Source organism: Pan troglodytes, chromosome 16, assembly GCF_028858775.2.
Source record: "Pan troglodytes isolate AG18354 chromosome 16, NHGRI_mPanTro3-v2.0_pri, whole genome shotgun sequence".
NCBI lineage: Eukaryota > Metazoa > Chordata > Mammalia > Primates > Hominidae > Pan > Pan troglodytes.
The window spans coordinates 65,075,557-65,099,312 of NC_072414.2; the positions used below are offsets into that span (position 1 = coordinate 65,075,557).

Genomic DNA, 23,756 nt, shown 5'->3' on the forward strand with positions numbered 1-23,756 from the left:
AACAACCAACAAAAACCAAGGTGCAAATAGCCATGGCAAGACAGGGGTCATTTTAATACTCTCTAATAGTCTAGCCTGCTCATGGGAAGATAGACCTTAGAAAAGAGGAAAAAGCAAACAGGTAATTGCTGTGAAGATTACACATAGCGTAGAAGGTTAGAGGACTAGGATCTCTTCAGAAATAGTTGTTAGAAAAGGCCTCTGTAGAAGGGACAGTTTGGTTAAAACATGAAGGAAGAAGCTAGCCATGCGACAGAGAGTGGGTGCAGGGCAAGTGTTCCAGGCAGAGGGGATAGCACATGCGGAGGCCCCAGCGTGAGAAAGGACATGGCTTGTTCAAGAGACTGAATAATGTGGCTTATTCACAGCCCATTGAGAGAAGTGAGAGGAAGTGTGATAGGAGATTAGGTTGGAGAGAGGCAGGAACCAGCTCCTGTAGGCAGGCCATGGTAATGAATTTGGGTTTTATTTTAGCTGTACTGGGGAGTTCTTGAAAGATTAGGGAAGAAAGATGATCAAACTTGGTTTTAAGATCACTTAATATTATTTTACACGTAACAGTTGTCAAAATATGCGTAAAAATACAGTCCATATTATTTTATACATAACAATTTCTAAAATGTGATTGTGAAAACTAAGGTCCTAGATTGTTAGCGATTTTGGGGGAGATATTATAGGTTTTTGAACTGTGAATAGTTAACTATTTATTGAGGACGTGTTATCTGCCAAGCAGTGAGGAATTTTATACAAATTCTCTCTCATCTTCACAGAAATTTCCTTGAAAGGAGGCATAATTTTTCCTGTTTGATGGGGGAGGAAATTTTAGATACAGAGAGAAATTAAGCAACTAGCACACAAGGGCTAGGATTCAAAAATATGTCTGCGTGACTTTACTGTCCCATAGCTTTTTTTAGTGTCTTTTTGCAGGGAGGAAGATGGGGGGGAGAAGAGCAAGGCTGAAAATTGAAGAAAATGAAAGCACTCTTATAAATTTTTGTGGAATAAAGGAATTTAGATTTTTTTTTTTATTTGGGGGAGTGGTTGGGAAGGTAGTGGCTGTAAATTAGAACAGTGTATCAAGGTACATTACCCTATAGAAATTGAATCACCCTAGAATTTCCCTATAGGACATTATGATCCTGAACAAGAATTTTAGATCTAGCTTTGATTAGACATTGACATCCAGTGTTTTTATGGTATACTTGTATGCCATGAAGTTTTAAAAGCATGTGTGTTTATCAGACAATTAAAATGATCTGTATAATATTAACAATTAATTGCATGTTTTCCCCAGGAGAGGGGTTCTGTAAAGTTGAAATATAGGGAAGATGATGTGTCTGAGGTAGATCAGTCTTTGGAGAAATCAGCTGTGCAGGGCAGAGAGAGACTGAACTCTGGAACCAGGAGCACTAACTGTTACGTAGCAAAGCAGGGTGGAAAATGTTTGTTAACTCTTAAGTGTTGCCTGCTCTTAGTTAATAACATGAATGTTGTTGAGATCTTTGAATGTTAAATTATTTTAATTTTCTAATTTTCTAAGGTAGTTGAGAACTTGAAGCAAGATAGTCTGAACCGCATAGTGATAGTGGACACTAAAGAATCAGGATGGATGAAATGTAGGATTTGGAGACTGACGAGAAGGGATGGGATGGTTGAAAGAAACATTAACAAGTAGTAAAAAAAAAAAAAAAAAAAGGAAGTCCTTTGACAGTAGTGTCTTAGCTTATTATAATAAAGTGATACTTTTCTTACAATGAACATTATACAGAATGCTTGCATTTGTAGGTATATAAAAATGCTACTTATCCTTCTGCCCTGCGTTTCTGCTACTACTAAACTTTGAACCTCTTTTGGCAATAAGACAGGTTTCATTTTATTTCTGCAAGTATTCAAATACCATATGTTAATGTTTTACTCTGGGTACAATAAAGTTTAGGATTATTACTGGTCACACACAATTAAGACATGCACTGAGGGATATGATTTGTTGATGTTGTTGGGAGTTACAACAGAAAGAAGTTCCCTGTGGATATTTTCTTTCTGTAAGATGGAATTCTATCAAGAAGTGTGAAGTATTCTATCAGAATGTGAGGAATAGTCTATCAAGAAGTGAGAGCTATTCCATTAAGACGTGAGAAATTTGAAGAGACTTGGGAATGTAGAAGATATTAGATAGGATCATTAAACCTATTTCAAAATGGAATCCAGTGACTCTGGCCATACTAAACCAAAATTAAGCAAATATAAATGGCTGGGAGTCAGGTCCCTGGGGAGAAGTATAAGCCAGTTTTTATACAAAGTCAGCTAAGGAGTTAGTGTTTGATAACCCTTTTATTGTAACAAAAAGTGGGTAAAGAAAATGATGATAGATCTTTTAGAAAATAATCTCCTGTTCCCAGCGAAGGATTGTTCTCCACCACCACCAACAAAATTTTTGTTACTGAAAAAAAAGATAAGAAGAATGTGTATGCAATTGTTCATATATATATATATATATATATATATATATATATATATATATATATAAAAGTAGCAGAACAGAAATACATGGAGTAAAAAGTGTTCTCCCTGTACACTCTCTGCTCTCTTTTGGCAGCTCAAACCCACTACTCTCCCCAGGGAGAAAACAATGTTAACTGTTCAGTGTTTGTTATTCTAGTCTTTTCCCTTTGTATTTGCATTTAAATATGGGCACACAAGCGTCTGTACATGTGTACATATTTTAATATCAGAAGAGTCATACTCTACATATTTTGAACGTACATTTTTTATTATTTATGTATCTTGACACTCTTTTAATCTCAGCATACAAATGTACCCCAGACTTTCCATAATGTTCCTCTCCTGTGCAGACTATATGTGTGTATGAATTTATGAATGAAGATAGCTATATTTCTGCTTAAGTAATACTATTTTTATGTAAAATATTTAGACAATACCAAAGGTGAAAGAAAAAATTAAGTGAAATCCTTGAGATAATCCTTATTTTGGCAACCATTTAAAAAATGTTTTTCTTTAGCTATTTACACAAGTGTGAACATACATCACACCTGCCACATATGAAGGTATAATATTTATTTATTTAGAGACAAGGTTTCCTTCAGTCACCCAGACTAGGTCTCCCTCAGTCACCCAGACTGGAGTGTAGTGGTGTAATCTTGGCTCACTGCATCCTCTTCCTCCTGTGCTCCGGTGATCCTCCCACCTCAGCCTCCCGAGTAGCTGGGACTACTGGTACAGGTCACCACTCCTGGCTAATTTTTGTCTTGTTTTGTTTTGTTTTTTTGGTAGAGATGGGGTTTAGACATGTTGCCCAGACTGGTCTTGAACTCCTGGGCTCAAGCAATCCGCCTGCCTTGGCTCCCCACAGTGCTGGGATTACAAGGGTGAGCCACAGCACCCAGCCAATGTATTATTTATAAGTGGATTATACATACAAGATGATTTTTGTCATGGAACTATTTTATCTGCTTGGGGATTTTTATCTTTCTTCTACTCCCTTTCTCCTATCTTTCCTCTCCCAGTAACCAGTAGTAACAACCTGGTGTACATTTTTCCTACCTTTCTCAATGCCCATATAATCGTATACATATGAAATTATATAATTTACACTCATCTGCATTATTCATTTTTCACAGAACTGATTCTACATCAACTGAAATGTAGCCCACTCATTTTTTTTGCTGGATAATATTCTAAGGCAAGGATCAGCAAACTGCAATAAATGGATCAAATCCATCCAGCCACCTATTTGTATAAATAAAGTTTTGTTGGAACATAGCTTCACCCATTTTTGTATTGAGCAGCTTAACCTTTTAAATTCTTTACCTGTTATATGTGACACAATTTTCCCCCCAATCCATTGTCTTTTGCTTTGTTATGGTATTTTGCCATAAAAAGTTTGTTTTTTTTTAATGCAATAAAGTAAAACATGCGTCTTCTTTTCTAGCTTTTAGTTTCCTATTTTGATTTAAAAGGTTGCCTAACTCCAGGATTATCCTTGTATTTTCCTAAAATTTCTTCTAAGGTTTTTATCACTTGCATTTTTTGTAGGCCTGGAATACATTTTTATATCTGTATTGAGTGGCATTGTAGTATAATGTAGTATAAGATCACAGATAATGAACAAATAGCTAACAATAATGTAGTATAAGATCACAGACCCTGGTTCTGTGATTTACTACCTGTTCGACCTTTGACAAGGTCCTTAACATTTATATGTTCTTTGTTTTCCTCTCTAAAATGGGGCTGATTCTTGTACCTGTTTTGTAAGATGATAGTGAAGCTTAAATGAGTGGTTATTACGTAGAAAATATTTCGAACATTATCTGGTACATAGAAACATGTGCTTTTACTGTTATTACATGGTGTGAGTAGGCATCTCATTTTTTTCCCATGTGGATAACCAGTTGTTCTAGTAACATTTATTGAGTAGTTAGTTCATCCTTTTCCTCAATCGATTTAAAATGTCATCTCTACTACATATTAAGTTTCCAAATATATATAGCTCTGTTTGGGGGCTTTATAGCCTGTTATGTGTCTTTATCCTCTGCTCCAGAGCCACAGTGGCTTAGTTACTATAGCTTTATACATACTCGTAACTAACAAGTGGAGTCCCTTTACTTTGTTTTGCAGAATTACTTTGGCTCTTACTGGCTTTTTTTTTTTTGCTCTTCCATATAGTTTTGTAAACACTCATCAGAATTTACAAAAACTGTTTGTTATTAAGTCTTAGTGTGGAAGGGAGTGATACTAAGTGGCCATTATTAGAATGGAACCTGCAGTCTCTTAATACTTTAACCATTGGAAGTTTTTAGAAGTTATCTGGTTATGTAATCTAAAGATTGGTACCATCCACCATGCTAGGTGGGTACTGGGAATATAGCAAATGAAAACTGTACAAAGATAGATCATAAGCCTGCAGTTCCCAAACTATACCCTGAGGATACCCAAAGGAACCTCAGACAACTCCCAGGGTCATTTCAAATTTCTAGGGAAACATGGCCACATCTGTTGGACACTATGCGAACTTCTAGCTCAAGGTAGTTCACAGTTTCAACATCTGATTGTGCCATCTTCATTTTGTACCTGTGATATCTTTGTGAAGTTGAGCTTTTAGTGGCTACTGTTTTAAAAAGCAAGTACTATGCAAAAATCAGTGTGGAACAGGAAATGTGGGTGGCAGTACTTAGTTGCACAGCATGTAAGTTTTAGAAGTTGTGCAGGGCCCTATAGGTGAAAACATCCCGTAGTAACTAATTGTGGTTATTTTAAAATGAAATATATATATATTTTTTTCAGTTTGCATGTATTATTTTTTCAAAAAGGTGTTAATTTGTTGGGACATAGATACTCATTTTGTTTGAACCTAACTGTTAAAAGAAATAGAATGGTTAGCTATCTCTTTTGACCTATGGAATTCTTGAAAGAAATTATAGAGAAAATAAGGGTACCAGGAGCCAAGCAAGTTTGGGAACCTCTCTACTTTAACTTAAAGTTATTACAAATATTCAAAGATTAAGAACATTTGGAGTGCTCTGTAGGTAGCGCGTACACCATGCTTGCTTAGAACAGGCAAAACTAACATTGCCTGGGCACCTGGGACAGATAGCATTTCTGAGCAAATGATATTTAAGCTGAGCTTGAAGGAAGACTGAGAACTGACTGAAAAGGAGTGGTGGTGGGAATAGCTTGTGTGAAGAGGCGGGAGCGGTGGGGAACTGACTGGGAGAGCAATGCAAGGGAGCTGGAAATAGGCAGAAGCTAGATCAGGTGGTGACTGACGTGGCAGTCGACTAAAGGAGTTTCTTCAGGTTTCTTTGTAAAAGGCAACGGCAAGCCTTTGAGGGGTTTTAAGTGAAGAGAGGATATCTTAGGTCACTGCCCTCCTACTGAGAGAACAAAATACAAAATGATATACAGAAATATTTAAGTAACTTTTTGTAAAAACTTTGAAGTGCCTTGATTTTGAAAGGCATTTGTAAGCTTTCCTTTGAGTGTAATTCGCTCTTACTTTTTCAAACACATATACTTTTTTTTTGTTGTTCAACCTGGCTCAATTTTAAAAATGAAATAAAAAGCAAGACAGTGTTAAACTGCAAAACATTTAAATTGTAATTTTGGGGGTATTTTTTCAAATGGCAAAAATTGTGTTGTAATTTTGAAATAGAATGTATTTTATTATCAGTAATACAATATTTCAGATTTTTAATTTGTATATTTTAGCCACCAATTTAACACATTTATCTTTTAAGTTCCTGAGTTAAGTTTGGGGGGTATAATAGAGATTTAATAGTTACATAGTAAAGATATAAAGGTAATTTCTCTTAGTTTAGCTATCTTTTTATACTTTTTGTTTATGTGTTTATTCTACTATGATTCCAGTAAACTAATGCAACATAAACATTTTGATAGTAATAAGAAACTAATTGCAGGTTACTTTTTAAAAATTTCTAAGCTTATTTTCAGGAATTTTAAGACTTGAAAAATAAATTTCATGGTCATTAAATGGGCACAGAGACCTGAAACACTTTTTTTTTTTTTTTTTTTTTGAGACGGAGTCTCGCTGTTGCCAGGCTGCAGTGCAATGGTGTAATCTCGGCTCACTGCAACCTCCACCTCCCAGGTTCAAGTGATTTTCCCGCCTCAGCCTCCTGACTAGCTGGGACTACAGGCATGTGCCACCATGCCCGGCTAATTTTTGTATTTTTAGTAGAGATGGGGTTTCACCATGTTGGCCAGGCTGGTCTCGAACTGCTGACCTCATGATCCACCCACCTTGGCCTCCCAAAGTGCTGGGATTACAGGCGTGAGCCACCGTGCCCAGCCACCTCTTTTCTAATACCTGCTTGTGGTGTTTGGGAAAGTGTAATTAGTCTGATTAGAATTGGAATTTGTTTATCATTGAAGTATTGGAAAACTTTTAAAACAATTGAATGTTATTTCCTTCCCTCTGCCAGTGTGTTTTATATTTCTTTAGAGGTGTTTGTTCATTATATAATATAGAATTTATGTCATCCTTAAATTCATAATGCAAATAAATTATAAAGAGGTGTGTAGATATATTCGAAAAACAGTCTTAGTTTCATTTGCTGGATTGGGTTTCTCTGATTTTTCACATGAAGAAAGCTGATGACAACTTGAGTTGTTTACAAGGGAATTGGTCAGAAGTTTTCTTGAAGAAAAGTGATAAAGCTTTAAGTTGGAAAGCTTTCCAACAGGCCGGGAGTATAAGGTTTATAACAAATATTTTTCTTTAAATTTTGTTCTTCCCATGTTCAAAGAACTGACAGGGACTTAGAGAAAGTAAGCTAATTCCTTCCATGCTCTTTACACTAAAATGAATTCTAGATGAAGATTAAATGTAGAAAATCACAAGAGTAATAGAACAAAGCAAGGCTGAAATTTTTTATGATCTTGGGATAAAAAAGACCTAAGTATAACGTTTAGTTTTATGTAGCTTAAAATTTATTCTTATAACAAATATTATAAAGTCAAATGGAAAAAAGAATATTTGTAAAATATGATAGCAGATTGCTTTTTAAGTCAGTTGGATGAATAAATTCTCTAGAAAATGGACAAAGTGTGTGTACAGTAAATTTATGAAAAAAATACAAATAACTGATAAACATAAAAAGATACCTCTTAAGAATCATTTTAATTTTCTGCCTCTTTTATGTTCAACAGAGAATTTCACTTTGAATGCAGTAACTTAAAGTATTTATAAATCTGATTCTAGGGTTTGAAATAAAACTTTTATTAGATACTCATGTCATTTAACAAGGCTTGTTTATCTCAGGTAGAAGGTTTTTTTTTTTTTCCCCTAATGTTCTTCTGAATGGCTCAAAGTTTGGTTTCCTACTTGAAAGTAAATCTTATTTATTAGACATTTGTAGTGAGATGACTATATTTATGTGTCACATTCAAAGAACAACAGTTAATAATTTTTGGACTTGTTAGTAATACATTTTCTGACAAATAATAGAAGAGAGATTTGCTTAACTTTGTTCTTTTTCTTTATTTTTGTAGGAGCCAGCATTCGAACGTTCACTCCATTTTATTTTCTGGTGGAGCCGGTGGATACACTCTCAGTTAGAGGCTCTTCTGTTATATTAAACTGTTCAGCATATTCTGAGCCTTCTCCAAAAATTGAATGGAAAAAAGATGGAACTTTTTTAAACTTAGTATCAGATGATCGACGCCAGCTTCTCCCGGATGGATCTTTATTTATCAGCAATGTGGTGCATTCCAAACACAATAAACCTGATGAAGGTTATTATCAGTGTGTGGCCACTGTTGAGAGTCTTGGAACTATTATCAGTAGAACAGCGAAGCTCATAGTAGCAGGTAAGTTTTAAGTGATTTTTTTTTTTGCATTTTCAAATATTTATAACATACATCTTGATAAAAGCACTGTTCTCTTGGAGTTTTCTTTTAATTAGTAGCAACAAATATACTCATTTAACAGATATCAATTGTGCATATACTCTGTGTATGGGACCTTGCTGTAGGTCTTGCTCAGTGCCGTAGAGAATAAACTGTAGCGTGTTTCCACTTGTCTGATGGCTTAATATTGCTATCAGAAGTACTGAGCAGTTCTTTTCTCCTTTTAAACTTGGAAGTGGCAGAGGAAGTGGTATAGGAAAATTAAATCACTTTGACGGCCAACTTCTATCTTACCCAGCATAACCATTTAGTATGGTTTTGTAAAACTTGCAGTAAAGTCAGAATCCTGGTTCCTTGATGCCTTAACCAAGGAAATGACATTCAATTGGATTAATTGTTTTAAAATCTACAGAGTGTATATTAAGGTGGAGAGCAGAAAGTTATAAAGAGAGGAACTTTCCCTCCTTTTCAGAGTATCCTTATTTGAAAAATGATGGAAAGTGTAAGAAAAAGTAGGGATCTTGAAGAGTAAGATGTGGTTTCTAAGTAAGTCATGTCTGTTTTGTAGTAGATACTAGCGTTCCTGAGATAGTGTTTCTTTACTTGAGTACCAGATGAAATAGTTTTTGTGAAGGGTCATGTTATACAAAAATGTTATCTTTAAGTCCTGTATTTACTCTCACCTTGGTGAAACGCCCACGTGTGAGACAGAACCTCAGAGACAGTAGTCTCCCATCTCATTCCTACTCCAGGATTATGGTTTCCCATCTCATGCTCACTCCAGAGTATGTTTGCTTATACATTCAGAGCATAATGGCTGGTTTTTTCCCTCTTTGGGGACAAATAGTCAAAGTTGAATTTGGGTGTGACAAAGTTTCTGTAATTATTCCATAGTCATAGATTGAGGATGGAAAAATAAAAGAAGAAAAAAATGGGTCCTTTTGCCAATTTCCCTTTTCTTTCCTTCCTTCTCTCCCTCCTTCCCTTCTACCCTCCCTTCCTTGCTTCCTTCTTTCCTCTTTTTATTTTTCTTCCTTTTCTTTTCTTTCTTCTCTCTCCCTTAAAAAATAATCTATTTGCCAGGCTTTCTCCAACATGTTTCATAAATAAATTAGTATAATGACTGCCTCTACAACGTCACTTAGGTCAGTGTCTGTTTATAATTTAAGTTCTTAAATATCTCTTATCTGGGCTTTATTCATGGGCTCCTTCCTCTCGGCTGTCCCCCCATATACTATCATCAAATCCAGTGAATTCTGCTTACTAATTTCTCTGTACTTAATCCACTTTCTCCTTCCCGAGGCTACTCCCAGTCTTCCCTCACCACAGCCTTATAAGCATCTGCCTGCTACCTTATTCTTCCCCTCCTCCAGTCCAGTCTCCACCCTGTCTAGAGTACTCTTTCTCACCCTTCAGTGATCCTCCAGTAACACCATCAAGGTAACATCTAACTCTTAAATAACAGGCCTGTTGATTCCTTTTATGAGCTGTCCTCCACTTCTCCAACCTTATTTCTTAACATTTCACCCTGCCTCTGTCCCCACCCCCGTCCCCTACATCCACCATCACCCTCACCACAGTTTTAAGCACTGGCAGTACTGTTTTGTTTCCTTTCATTTATTCTCTGCCTTCCAGCCTTTGCTCATGGCATCCCCACTGCCTGTTAATTTTATCCTCCACCTTTTCCTCACTTTCTTCTCCTCTGCTAAGTTTGTCCATTCTTCCTCTTTGATACCTTCAGGAAGCATTTTTTTGACCCAGTATCTAAGCAAGCAGCACCGTAGAAGGTGATACATTCTGTGATGACTGCATACAGGGTTCTGTAGGAAAGTTATTTAACCCACTCTTGGCCCTAGGTATCAGGAGTAAATAGTGCCCAAGCTAAGGGATTAAATAAAAGTTCTTTTAAATAGTTGCATGGTATACATTGTCTAGATATACATACTGTGATTTATTTAAAGATTTCTTTATTGATGAACAATTAAATGGATTAAAATTGTTGGATGTTATAGGCAATACTATAGTGAACTGCCTTCTGCAAATCTTTATTTCTGTAGAACAGATTACTGGAATTGGGATTGCTGGATCATAGGATACACTGTGTGTGTGTGTGTGTGTGTGTGTGTGTGTGTGCAATTAAAAGGTACTAGTTTGTCAGTTCCTCAAAATGTTAACCATAGTGTTACCATATGACCCAGCAATTCCACTCGTAGGTGTCCTCGGGTAGTTATGGGTTATGCGGAGTGACTGCAAGTGAGTACAAGATTTCTTCCCGGAATGATGAAAAGGTTCTGAAATTAGATTATGGTGATGATTACACAACTTTGTTCATATACTAAAAAATATTAAATTATGTACTTTAGATAGTGAACTTTATGGTATATAAATTACATCTCAATAAAACTTAAAAAAATTCTGCCAAATTGCCGTTCTAAAAGACTCTTAGAGTTTTTTGGTTGCAAGCAGTAGAAACTGATTGTAGCCAAGTCAAGCAAGAAGGGAAGTTTTTGAAAGAACATTAAATAGGTAGCTCATAGAATTAAGTATGAGAGGTCTTTTTCTCTGAGCTGTCTCATTTCTCCACAACCAAAATTTCTGTTTTTCTGCCTGGGCAGTATGCTGGCTGTGAGTATTTTGTGCCCAGAGGTGGGGTAATAGGGTGTTCTAAATACAGACATTGTTAATATCTTCTTGTCAACTCCGGGTCTTACTCCCACTCTCCTTTTTCTCCTGCAGTTCTCCAGAGGCAGCAGGACAACTGGCTTCCTTCTTGGGAGCGCAGGAAACTGCAGCGTTCCCTGCCTTGTTATGTCAGTTACTAGTCCTCCATCTGCTTTCCCTACTCAGAAATTTTTTGAAATCTCTTGTCTGCCAATTCTCCATATGTTTTTGTGAGCTTACATTTTAAAAATTATTAATTTTCATGAGACCTCAGGAGGAAGAATTTTTTGACTCTTTAAAAATACAACTGAGCTGGGCGCAGTGGCTTACGCCTATAATCCCAGCACTATAGGAGGCCAAGACGGGCGGATCACCTGAGGTCAGGAGTTTGAGACCAGCCCGACCAACATGGTGAAACCCCATCTCTACTAAAAATACAAAAATTAGCCAGTATGGTGGTGCCTGCCTGTAATCCCAGCTACTTGGGAGGCTGAGGCAGGAGAATTGTTTGAACCCTGGAGGCAGAGGTTGCAGTGAGCCAAGATTGTGCCACTGCACTCCAGCATGGGTGACAGAGTGAGACTCTGTCTCATTAAAAAAAAAAAATTAATTAATTAATTAAATTAAAATAGAACCATATTTTGGTTTTATTGATTAAGATTTCCTCCTTTCCCCAACTTGATCAAATTCTGTGTTTATCTTTGTTAATTCTTATCTTCTGATATTCTGGTTTCTTAAAAGTAGATTTTTGGTCAAATCTTGGGAGCTCAAGGTAAAAAAGCAGATTTTTTAGATAATTTTATCTTTATTTTTTTCCTTCAAAAATCCCCTTGAAATAAAAAAAATAATAAGAAAAAAAGTTTATTGCAGGGCTGTAAAACCTGTGTGATTTATGTTTGGACTAATTCACCATCATAAAACTAGAAAACCTGTAATCATTTCTCATGATTTGTTTGCTCTTCCTTAAAGAAACATATTGTTTTATTCTGAGCATAGCAGTCACTTTTTAGATATTATAATAGCTAGTTAAGTGTTTATGCAATATACTATATATAAATTATTTATTTTAAATACTTTTTTTTTTTAACAATCCTGTGAGGCCTGTTATTCTCATTTTACTTGTGAAGAAACTGAGTCTTAGGGAGTTGTTAAATAACTTGCCAACTTCAACACACCCATGAAGTGGTGGTTTTGGGATTCAGATTCAGATATGTGACTTAAACTGATGCTCTTAGCTGCTACATCCTGTGGCATCTATATTTATGACAACATTTTTGGTTCACATTTTATTTTGAGATCATTTTAAACGTAGGGAGTAGGTGCAAGAATAGAACCAAGAAATCTCATATACCTTCACCTAGATTACCTGATTGTTAACATCTTACCGTATCTGCCTTAACTCCCCAAATATGCATACATCCAAAGACATATTTTTTCTGAGCCAGTAAGAGTAAATTGCAGACAGGTTTTCCTGTAACTGCCACCTAAATACCTACGTGTATATTTCTTTGAAACAAGGACATTCTCCTAGATAACCACAGATGTCCATCAAAATTAGGAAATTAACCTTAATACAATACTACTGTTTAATTTAGATTTCACTGATTATCTCAATAATGTTCTTTATAGTAAAAACCAAAAGCAGAGTACCCCCCTGTCCTCCTCCCACACATACTCTTCTTTCTGGCCCAAGATTACATATTTCACTCAGTGGCTGTGTCTTTTTAAACTCTTTATATATAACTTGGTTTTTCCTTGCCTCATTTTGGGTTTATTTGATTTCTCCCTGAATAGATTCAGATTCCTCATTTTTGGGAGAAATACCACAGAAGTAATGCTGTGTTCTCAGTGCATCATGCCAAGAAGCATGTGATATTTTGTTCTGTTGCTGGTGATGTTAACTTTTACTACTTAAGATGGTCTGTGCAGTGTTTCTCCATTGTAAAGCTTGGTACTTTTGTTAGTTAATAATGAGTATTTTGGGAAGAGATACTTTGATACTCTGTAAATATACTGTTCCTCATGACATTTTTGTTTACTAGTTTTGGTATCCATTGAGGATTCATACGTGAATCAGTTATTACTATCAAATGGTGATTTTTCTAGTTCCATCATTTCTATAAGGTAAAGCTTTTCCTTTTCTTCCACTTATTTGTTTATATTTGCATGAACCGACAGATTCTTGTCTTATTCAGTGGGTTATAATGCATGTTAATACCATTATCCCAGATTTAATCAGAGGAAGCTCCCTTCAGTCTGACTTCTGTGCCCTTTTGATATGTCCACATTGTTCTTTGGACAGTTTTCTTACTTTACGTCGTAAGATGTACCAGGTTCATCTTGTGCTTTCTCTCCTTCTGCACTCTTAGAATTGGCCATTTCTCCAAGAAATTATTTAGAAAAGGTAGAGACACCATATGTACCATTGCTACTGAAGTAATATGGATGCTGGACCTTCTCTGTGGACAGGGCTAGGAAATATATAGGGGTGTGTGTGTGTGTGTGTGTGTGTATATATGTGTGTATATATATATATACACATTATATATATATGTACAGCAATGAATATGTAAAGACTAGACAAAATGTGTACATGTTTCACACATACTTTTATATTTATATAGATATCATACATATTTTTATATCTATGATTATATAAAACCATGATGTTTACACTGATACCTCCATTCTAGACCAGTACCATAGGACTTATTCTACCCATCTCCTTTTCAATGTTTATACCTTGCTTCTCTAACTGTGAGGAATCTGATTCCAGTTATCCTTAATGCATTTACTTATTTGCCCAGTATCCCTGTATTTAGCTAATTTCCATGGACTTTCTTCTCAACCCTGGTTCTGCCATATGTTGTAGCCATGTGAGCTGACTTGCTCCTGGCTCCCAAGACAAAATTTTAAAGTAATATTTAAATAAATTTTATTTCTTCTCTTCCTTTATTGTCCAGGTCTTCCAAGATTTACCAGCCAACCAGAACCTTCCTCAGTTTATGCTGGGAACAATGCAATTCTGAATTGTGAAGTTAATGCAGATTTGGTCCCGTTTGTGAGGTGGGAACAGAACAGACAACCCCTTCTTCTGGATGATAGAGTTATCAAACTTCCAAGTGGAATGCTGGTTATCAGCAATGCAACTGAAGGAGATGGCGGGCTTTATCGCTGCGTAGTGGAAAGTGGTGGGCCACCAAAGTATAGTGATGAAGCTGAATTGAAGGTTCTTCCAGGTATTAACTCATTATCAGGACTGATGGTTTTATGTTTATGAATGGGTAAACATTGTTCTGTTAGAATTTTTAAAAATAATGAATGTTGGCCGGGCGCAGTGGCTCATACCTGTAATCCCAGCACTTTGGGAGGTTGAAGCGGGTGGATCACCTGAGTTCCAGCCTGGCCAACATGGCGAAACCCCATCTCTACTAAAAATACAAAAATTAGCCAGGCATGGTGGCGGGCGCTTATAACTCCAGCTACTCTGGAGGCTGAGGAAGGAGAATTACTTGAACCCGGGAGGTGGAGGGTGCAGTGAGCTGAGATTGTGCCACAGCCTGAGCGATAGAGCAAGACTCCATCTCAAAAAAAAAAAAAAAGAGGAATGTTAATATGCGGTATGACATTTTACTGTCAGCATAGGGAGTCTCAGTTTCTTACAGGAGTGAAAAGAAGAAAATGCGCCAGAAGAGCCACTCTTTAGGGAATGCATTATTAAAAATTTATCAAGCAATAAAGTATGTTCACTGTCTAATGGTATTCTTCTTGGTCAAAAAAATATTAGCGCTGTGTCTTTTGTCAAGCCTTCTCCCCAACAATAGGATATTTTTATTGTTAGGTCTTTTCACTTGTGCAAATCAGAGACCCATCCAGGCTAGTTCATACAAGGGATGGGTTGGGTGGTAAGTGTTAACATGGTGGCTCTAGAGACAATGGCAGGCAAGAGTCCTTGGATCTTTATACTCCCCATTTTAGTGTAAATTCAGCTCCTATTTCAGTCTTTCTTCTTTTTGTGTGTCTTCTCAGTTCCTGCCCCTTCTGGTGTTCCTCATAATCAATTTTGTATATCTTTTCTCACTGTATAACTTCTGCTTACTCATAACTTCCTCCCACTTGTAGCTCATCATAGCCCCTCTAGCCTTTTGGTGTTTCATGACTGTTTACCTTCTGTTCTCACTGCTAGGTGCCCCCTCCATATTTCTCATCTCAAATTTGAGTTTCTGAATATAATTGAACTATCCCTACATTATTTGGGAAGAGTTATATGTCTATTAAATAGGCTCATTTTTAATCTATGGACTGGTTCGCAAAGCAGGACTGTGAGCTACAACTCTTGAGGGTGTTCCTAATAGCCCTTCAACTCATAAATGTAGGTTCTTTTTTTGTCGTTATCCCTCGTCATTCCTGTCTCAGTATATTCTCAGCAAGGACAGTATCTTTTAAAGTGTGCATTTGTGCGTGTGTGTGTGTGCGCGCCTGTGCACGCATACGCATATGTGTATGTGTCTTGAGACACAGTCTTGCTCTGTAACCCGGGCTAGAGTGCAGTGGTGCGATCTTGGTTCGCTGCAGCCTTGATCTCCTGGGCTCAAGTGTTCCTCCTACCTCAGCCTATGAGTAGCTGGGACAAACGGTACACACCACCACATCTGGCTAATTTTTTTGTATTTTTTTTAGAGATGGGATTTTGCCATATTGCCCAAGTTGGCCTTCAACTCCTGGGCTCAAGCGATTCTCCTACCTTGGCCTCCCAAAGTGCTGGGCTTATAGGTATGGGCCACAGTGGCCAGCGTGAGATGTATATTATTAGATCTTGTCACACCTTTGCTCAAAACTCCCTAATGGTTTTCCATGTCATTCAGAGTTAAAGTTCTGGGCTGTAAAGATTTATAATCTTAATACTACTTCCTTCCTTTCTCTCCCCTATCCCATCTCCTACTCTTTTCTCCCTCACTCGAAGATTGTGATCACTTTATGTTTCTAGAACAATCCAGATATGCTCTTGGCCATTTTCTCTGTCTGGAATCCTCTTTCCTCAGATACCTGCCTGGGTCACTGTCTTACCTCTCTGCTCAAATATCGCTTTATCAGTGAAGCCTTCCTTGAACACAACAATCTTTGATTTCCGCCCCCAGTGTTTTCTCCTTCTACCTTCATTTTACTTCAGAACATATTACCATCTGACATGTTCTATCTTACTTGTCTCTCTCTCTCATTAGTATGTAAGCTCAACCAGAGCAGGGAATTTTTGTCTGCTGCCAAAAACACTTTCTGGCACATAGAAGCAAGTAATATTTGCTGTGAATTTGTTTAATTGATTCTATCAAAATTCAATTAAATATACCTAAGTAATTCAAGGTGAATTAAAAAAAAGAACTATTGCCATATACCAATATTATTCAGTCTGCTTGCTCACTTGCTTTTACATGACAGAGGTAATACTTCTCAACACCTAGGGTAGCATTTAAGCAAATCCTCAAAATCTGAATCCAAGAAAACAAGATTTGTAGTGTCAAAAGTTGAGATCACTACTCAACATCTGAAATGAAAACATAATGTGGAATGTTTTGCTTACTTAAGTAAGGGAGAGTTGTGCTTGTCAAACATAGTTTTCTTGAGCAAAGCTAAGTCCTTATCTCCTACAGAGTTTTTCAGAAGACATTGTTTTGGGTTGTACTGGTTAAGAGACAGAGGTGGATTAATGTCAGTCATAGAAATATGTTTTGTGGTTGATTACGGAGGTGGGAGCAAGTTAATGTCAGCCTTAAAAGTCAGTGACTCCACCATTAGTTGGCTGACTTTTAAAGCCTGGGCTTATCACTGATTGGCTTTCAAAGCCACATTCACCCTTGTGAGTTGTCACTAATCGATTAGGCAATGTTTCCTTGTTACCATGCCTACAGGACTGTCATTAATTGGTTAGACAAGTTTAAAGCTAGTCCTGGAGGTTGTTATCATGGCTGTAGAACATCTTTTCCAAAGCATATGGGCACAAGAGTCACATCTCTTCTGCCTGAGACCTTTTTTGTCAAAACTCAATATTAAGTTAATATTACCTTATTCAGGAGAGAACTCTGTCTTCTGCCCACAAGAGTGTGGCCTTTTCATGTATTCACAAGAGGACAACTCTATAAAGTGAACACACACTAATTCTAATGTCTGAATAAGAAATACACAAATACAGTGGTAGCTAGATTGTTGCTCAGTTACAAAATCAAGGGATTGACAGACTGAGCAAGTTAAAGAGATGAAACTCAGAAAACTTTTCAGAAATAACACACAGATACAGGGAAGGAAAGGAAACCTCTTATCCCTGTGAGTAAGGAGAATGCCATGGGTCCTGAGCTTGCTCAGTCTCCACTGTTTGTACCACTCACATGGCTTTTATCTTATCTTTCAATGTGAATGGGATTCATGTCAAATATCTCTCGATTGATTGACAAGTACGTACCCTGAAGGCAGGAGCAATAAGTTATACATCCTTAAGACCCCTAAAGAGCCTAGCACAATGCTTTGCACATAGAATTTATTTGAGAAGTGTTTGCTAATTTGAATGGAAATTTTTGTATCACTTTTGCTTAAAATATTTTGTCATATAAAGCCACACAGACTGAATAAGAACCAGTCATTCCTCAAGATTAAAGCAGTAAAGTGCTTTGTCGTGTGTGTATGTGGTAATGATGGGGTCTTGATATATTGCCTACGCTGGTCTCAAACTCCTGGGCTCAAGCAGTCCTCCCTCCTCGGCCTCCCAAAGTGTCAGGATTACAGGTGTGAGCCACCATGTCCAGCCTGTTTTGTCCTTTAATTATTGTCTTTGTTAATTTTTTTTTTTTTTTTAGATCCTGAGGTGACATCAGACTTGGTGTTTTTGAAACAGCCTTCTCCCTTAGTCAGAGTCATTGGTCAGGATGTAGTGCTGCCATGTGTTGCTTCAGGACTTCCTACTCCAACCATTAAATGGATGAAAAATGAGGAGGCACTTGACACAGAAAGGTAAGTGTTGTCTGCCTAAAAGCCTTCTTCAGCCTTAGCTTGAGACTTTGTCATATCCCATTTGGGACTATTGACTAATTTAAAAAGATTATCAACTTTATTTAAACACATCATAATGCTCATATGTCATCCTTCAAATATGTTTATGTGATATATATGATGAGGATATTTAAAGAAAAAGATACTTTCAAAATATTAAGAGATAATTATTCCCTTTGTTCCTGTTGAAGCCGCAGTGTACTCAGCTTAAGTCTTCAGGATTTTCTTCCCTAAATTGTTGCAAGAGCTTTGGTCCTGAGTAGCCTGAGTCTTCTCACTCATTCTCATATGCATTTTTTTGATAGTAGTTTTTCCATTGCACAATCAGTATGAGAAACTGGGCTGGCCACAGTGGCTCACACCTGTAATCCCAGCACTTCGGGACGCTGAGATGGGCAGATCACGAGGTCAGGAGATCGAGACCATCCTGGCTAACACGGTGAAACCCCGTCTCTACTAAAAATACAAAAAATTAGCTGGGCATTGTGGCATGTGCCTGTAGTCCCAGCTACTCGGGAGGCTGAGGCAGAAGAATCGCTTTAACCCAGGAGGCGAAGGTTGCAGTGACCTGAGATCGCGTCGCTGCACTCTAGCCTGGGCGAGAGACCTAGACGCTGTCTCAAAAAAAAAAAAAGAAACTGTATTCCTCATCCTGTTGTTTTTGCCTTTTGAATCCTATCAGAAATCACAAATTCTTCATCTTTCACAAAATACCAACCACTTTACTGTCCTTCCTATCTCCTCTCATTACTTCCTTATGCAGTGGGTGCTTTTCTCAGGTGTGTTCTCATAAGAGATGTGGGGTGGTGGTAGGTAGGTATGTTTTTGCTTCCAAAATAATGCTGTCTTGTGCACTGTAGGATGTTTACTGGCATCCCTGCCTTCTACTCATAGGTGGCAGTAGCACTTCCTCATTGTGACAACCAAAAATGTCCCTGGATACTGTGAGATGGTCCTTGGGAAGCAAAATTGCCCCCAGTTGAGGACCATTGTTCTACAGCAGTGCTGTTCAATTGAAATATAATGCAAGCCACACATGTAATTTAAAAATGTCTTACAGCCACGTTTTTAAAAAGTAAGAAGTACATGTACAATAATAAATATAATAGTAATATTTTATGTGATGTACCAGTTAATGTGAAATGTAGTTCTACCAAAAGAATAAAGTTTATGTTTAGTGGGAAACATTTTAACACAGCTTTAGCTTGTACATTTATTTTAAAATTTCAGAAATTCAGTTCTGCAGTCATACAGGCCACATTTCAGGTAGCCACATGTGACTAGTGGCTATTGACTTGGACAGGGCAGATTTAGAGTTTCCCAGTTGCAAAATCAAAAGTGAACAGACAATTTTAATTTTTATAGTTCAGTATCCAAGACGTAGAAACAGGTATCTATCTAGTTATCTGGGTGATCAGCCTTCAGTGATCACTGGGGAAGATGGAATACAATCAGATTGTTCCCCACGTGCTCCATTAGCAAAACATGGCATCCTCCCCAATATCACCTGATTTCTTTCTCATCATCCATCCACTCACCAACTTCCTGTCTCCACATTTTGCTTCCTCCCTGTCTTTCCACTCCTCTTTCCAGCTAAATATTACATAAGCAAAGAATTTATAAGACTTCATTTTTTTTTTTTTTTTTGCCAACTGAAACATAGGGAACCTTAAAATAGTGATAAAAATGTGAAGTTCTTACAGTAGAAATTTTAATTGGCTACAAGTTAGAACAAAATCTTTATCAGGAGTAGGAAGGCTGAAATATATTATTTTAAAACATATTTTGTCATGAAGGGACATTCTGAAGATATAAAACATATATAATGATTTTTTATGTCAGAAATAAATGTGAGGCTTTCTATGATTCTCATTTGTTCAATAATTACTCAACAAATATTTACCAAATGCTGGCTATGTCATGCATGTTCTAGGTGCTGGGAATAGAGTAGTGAACCAAATGGAGTTCTTGATCTTACAGAGCTCATAGTCTAGTGGGAAAGAGTCAGATAATAAGTAAAAATTTAAAAATGTCAGTTTATGGTAAGTGCTATGAAGAAAATGAAGACAAATTATATCAGGAGTGTCAAGAGAAATAGAGGTAGGATTGCTATTTTATACAACGTGTTAGATAATTGTTCTTTTAGTAGAATGATTCTCAGACTGGGGTCTGAGTGGGCCAGGGTATGCACATCATGATAGAAAAGTTTCATATCTTCCTGAAACATCCAATTTTATTCAAAGATATCCTTGGGAGCAGATGATTTTTAACTAAATCAAATGTGAATATATCATGGTTAATAACACTGCTCTGAATTTTAAGGCTAAAGCAGTAGACTTTAAGATTGAGTTTACTTATTTCTGCCTGTAGTTCTCTAGGCTCCTGAATACTCAGATTAGGTGGCTGAAAAGTCTGAGAAGCACTGCCTTGGTATGTCACTGTCTCAAGAAGCTTCAGAAGAAAATAAGAGCAGGACAGTGATGGTGGTGTTCACATTGGTCTTTCCAGACTCTAGCACAGTGCTTGGCCCATAACTGGGGAGGGGAAGTGGTGGCCAATATATTTAGCTTGAATAACCCACAGTAATGTTGGAAAATATAAGTGAATGGAGCACAGGAGTGCTTTTGGTTGGATGTATGTAATTACCCAAAATATCTTTGTTTCTGCTAGAGCCTTATGAGATATGTAGATAGGCCTTAGCTAATAAATTATTTAGACCCAAAATTAGAAAGAGGCTTAGAAGTTGAAAGAAAAAAGTGGCTAGAAATTCAGATAGTGTTAGGCTGGATCTAGTAAAAAAAAAAAAAGATCTAAATAACTAAACATCCTTCTTTATTACTCATCTTAAGACTTCTTTGAAAGTGAACTTAACATTTCCATGGCTTTTATAAATGTCCAAAAATTGATCTATATATTTAACCTTTGATCAAATTTGTTCAGATTTACAATAATCATAGCTAATGAAAGAGGGGGGTGGAAATGGATCCCATTCACTAAGTAGTTTTATTTTAAAGGGAGAAAATCTGGAAAATATAAATGCTAGTGTTCAAGGTGATTGACAGAAAAATGTAATTTAGTAGTCAAATGATGTTATCTTTTAATGGAATGATAGATCTGAACCCCACTGCAAAGGAACAGGTTAAAATGCTTGATATTATTACAATTGACAGTAGTAGAAAAATAAGATTATTTAAAAAATAAATGGAAGACTTCCACTTCTGGGAAAATTGAGTAGATATATTTTTCCCTATTCCTTTTGCTAAATACACCTGAAAACCCTGGATGTTACATGTGAAACAAACATAAGAAGACTCTGAAAGGTAGAGAGAGAAAGATTGAGATTGAGTGGCTAGGGAGCTTGAGACCCAAGGAACAGCATAATTGTTAGTTCTTTTTTTTCTTTCTTGAGACAGAGTCTCACTCTGTTACCCAGGCTGGAGTGTGGTGGCGTGATCTCGGCTCACTGCAGCCTCCGCCTCCCAGCATCAAATGAGTAGCTGGGATTATAGGCATGTGTCACCACTGCCAGCTGATTTTTGTATTTTTCATAGAGACGGGGTTTCGCCATGTTGGCCAGGCTGGTCTCGAACTCCTGGCCTCAAGTGATCCACCAATCTTGGCCTCCCAAAATGCTGGGATTACAGATGTGCGTTACTGTGCCCAGCCAAGTTGGTGGTTAGTTCTGTGGGCTCAGTTCCCCGCGCCCCCCATAAGACCGTGTCAGGAACCTGGGCTGTGTTTTGCCTCATATATCCCAGACTTGGAGCTAAAGAAGCTAGCAACCTGGAAATCCTACTAGGCACAAACAAAAAAAGCCTCAACAGAAGGTGCTCTCTAGCCAAAGGGGCAGGAAAAGAGCATCTCAGCAAGACAAAAGCTGTTAGACTGTACTTTCTCCTACTCCAGTCAAACACCGCAGAAGAAACTGTGGCCCCACCCTACCATGCCAGTCAAAGACCATGCCAGGAGCCTAGACTTCCACCCTTCCCAGGTTGTAGTGAAGCATCTCAGCCTCCTTGCTAAGTGGTGTCAAAGTTGGAGTAGGGAGCCAAGACTTTTATCCTAGCCAGGCAGTAATGAGGCCCCTCCCATGTAAGTAGAGAACAAATGGAGAGCCTCGACTTTCACCCCATCCAGCCATAAGAGGCAACCCTTCCCTTCACACTGGGGTGGTATCAAAGGAGGCCCAGCGGAGAGTCAAAGCTTTACCATCATGTAGTAGCAAGGCTCGCTTCATGGTGTCAACACCATGTGACCATGTGGGGGAACAATAATGAGACAATCCTACCCCTTCTACCCAGGGAGGCATCAGTGGAGGCCTAGTGGGGAGCTGGAACTCCCAACCCTGCTAAGAAGCAATGAGGAAACCCCTCCCCACTTACATGTTAATGGAGGCTGAGTGGGAAACCTGAACTACCCCCATCTGACAGTAATGAGACAGCACCCCCCCCACACACCCACTTTCTCTGCTAGAGTGGTGTTAGAAGAAGAGAGCTAAAACAGAAGGATTAAATAAGATCCAGAGTGTCATAACATAGTACCTAAAATATCCAGGTTTCAGTTGAATGTAATGCATCATGCCAAGAACCAGGAAAATCTCAACTGAAAGGAGAAAAGACAGTGACAGAGATTTTAGAATTACCTGACAAAGATTGTAAAGCAGTCATCATAGCATCACTTCAGTGAGCAATTATAAACACATTTGAAGCAAATGAAAAAATAGAAATCTCAACGAAGAAAGAGGTCTCCTCAATGCAGGTTTGAAAAAATTTACCTCTCTTTCAAATAACAACAAATACAAAACTAAATTAAACAGTTTTCTTTTTTGCTTTTCTCTTCATTCTTACCACCCTAAAGAAGTTGTCCTTAACATCTGTTTTCTTCTCCGTTTCTTTATCTGATGTATCTGCAAGATTTTACCTCCTACATGTCTTTGGAATCCATCCATGAAGGCACCATGTGCCTTATTCTAAGTTACAGTCGGTGCAGTGGCCTCCTAATTGTTCTTCCTACTTGTACTCTGGCCTCATTCCAAATACACCTTCACACTCCTGCCAGAGCAGTCTTTTCAAAGCTCTTATTTTACCACAGCACTCTCAACCCCCTACCCACTTTTAAAAATGTTTAATGGATTTCCGTTGTTCTTAGGTTAAGGACCCAAATTCTTAAAATGGTTTTCAAAGCCTTATGCAGTCTGGCTCCATCCTCATCCTCCTCTATTTTCTTACACTTTGCCACACTGATTTCTTTTAGATCCCCAAACCACTGTGATCCTTTCTGCCACAATTAATTTGCATGTGCTAGTCTATCTTTCTGAAATATTTTTCGCACCTCATTATTTAGTTAGCTTCTACTCATTCTTCAGATCTCAGCTTAAGGGTTACTTTGTCAGGAAAATCTCTCCTCATCCCTAATTTCCTGGCAGGTTCTTTTGCTATACCATTTTGTAGAGTTATCTTCTATGTTTGTGTTTCCCACTTGAGATGCATGACAGCACTGATTGTGTTTTTGCTCAGTGCTATATCCCCAGCTGCTACCTGACACATATAGACAAACCAATTAATATTTGTTAAATGAATGAGTAAATCTCTCTCCTTACCTTCTTTATCCAACTTTTTAAGAGTAGTCAATACTTTTTTGCTTTCTTTTTGTCCCTATTGTTACGGCCATAA

At 37.5% G+C, this 23,756-nt stretch overlaps 1 protein-coding gene across 20 annotated transcripts in view; it reads left to right on the forward strand.

Moving 5' to 3' along the window:
• The window catches only part of NEO1 (neogenin 1), a 252,978-nt gene that overhangs the window by 56,878 nt on the left and 172,344 nt on the right, over nt 1-23,756 (forward strand). For all 20 annotated transcript variants that reach the window (XM_016927160.3, XM_063795256.1, XM_063795258.1 and 17 more), the window contains 3 exons: nt 8,029-8,346; nt 14,010-14,285; nt 17,892-18,045. In XM_016927160.3, the coding sequence (XP_016782649.1) occupies nt 8,029-8,346; nt 14,010-14,285; nt 17,892-18,045 (748 nt within the window). The remainder of the gene's footprint in view (nt 1-8,028; nt 8,347-14,009; nt 14,286-17,891; nt 18,046-23,756) is intronic.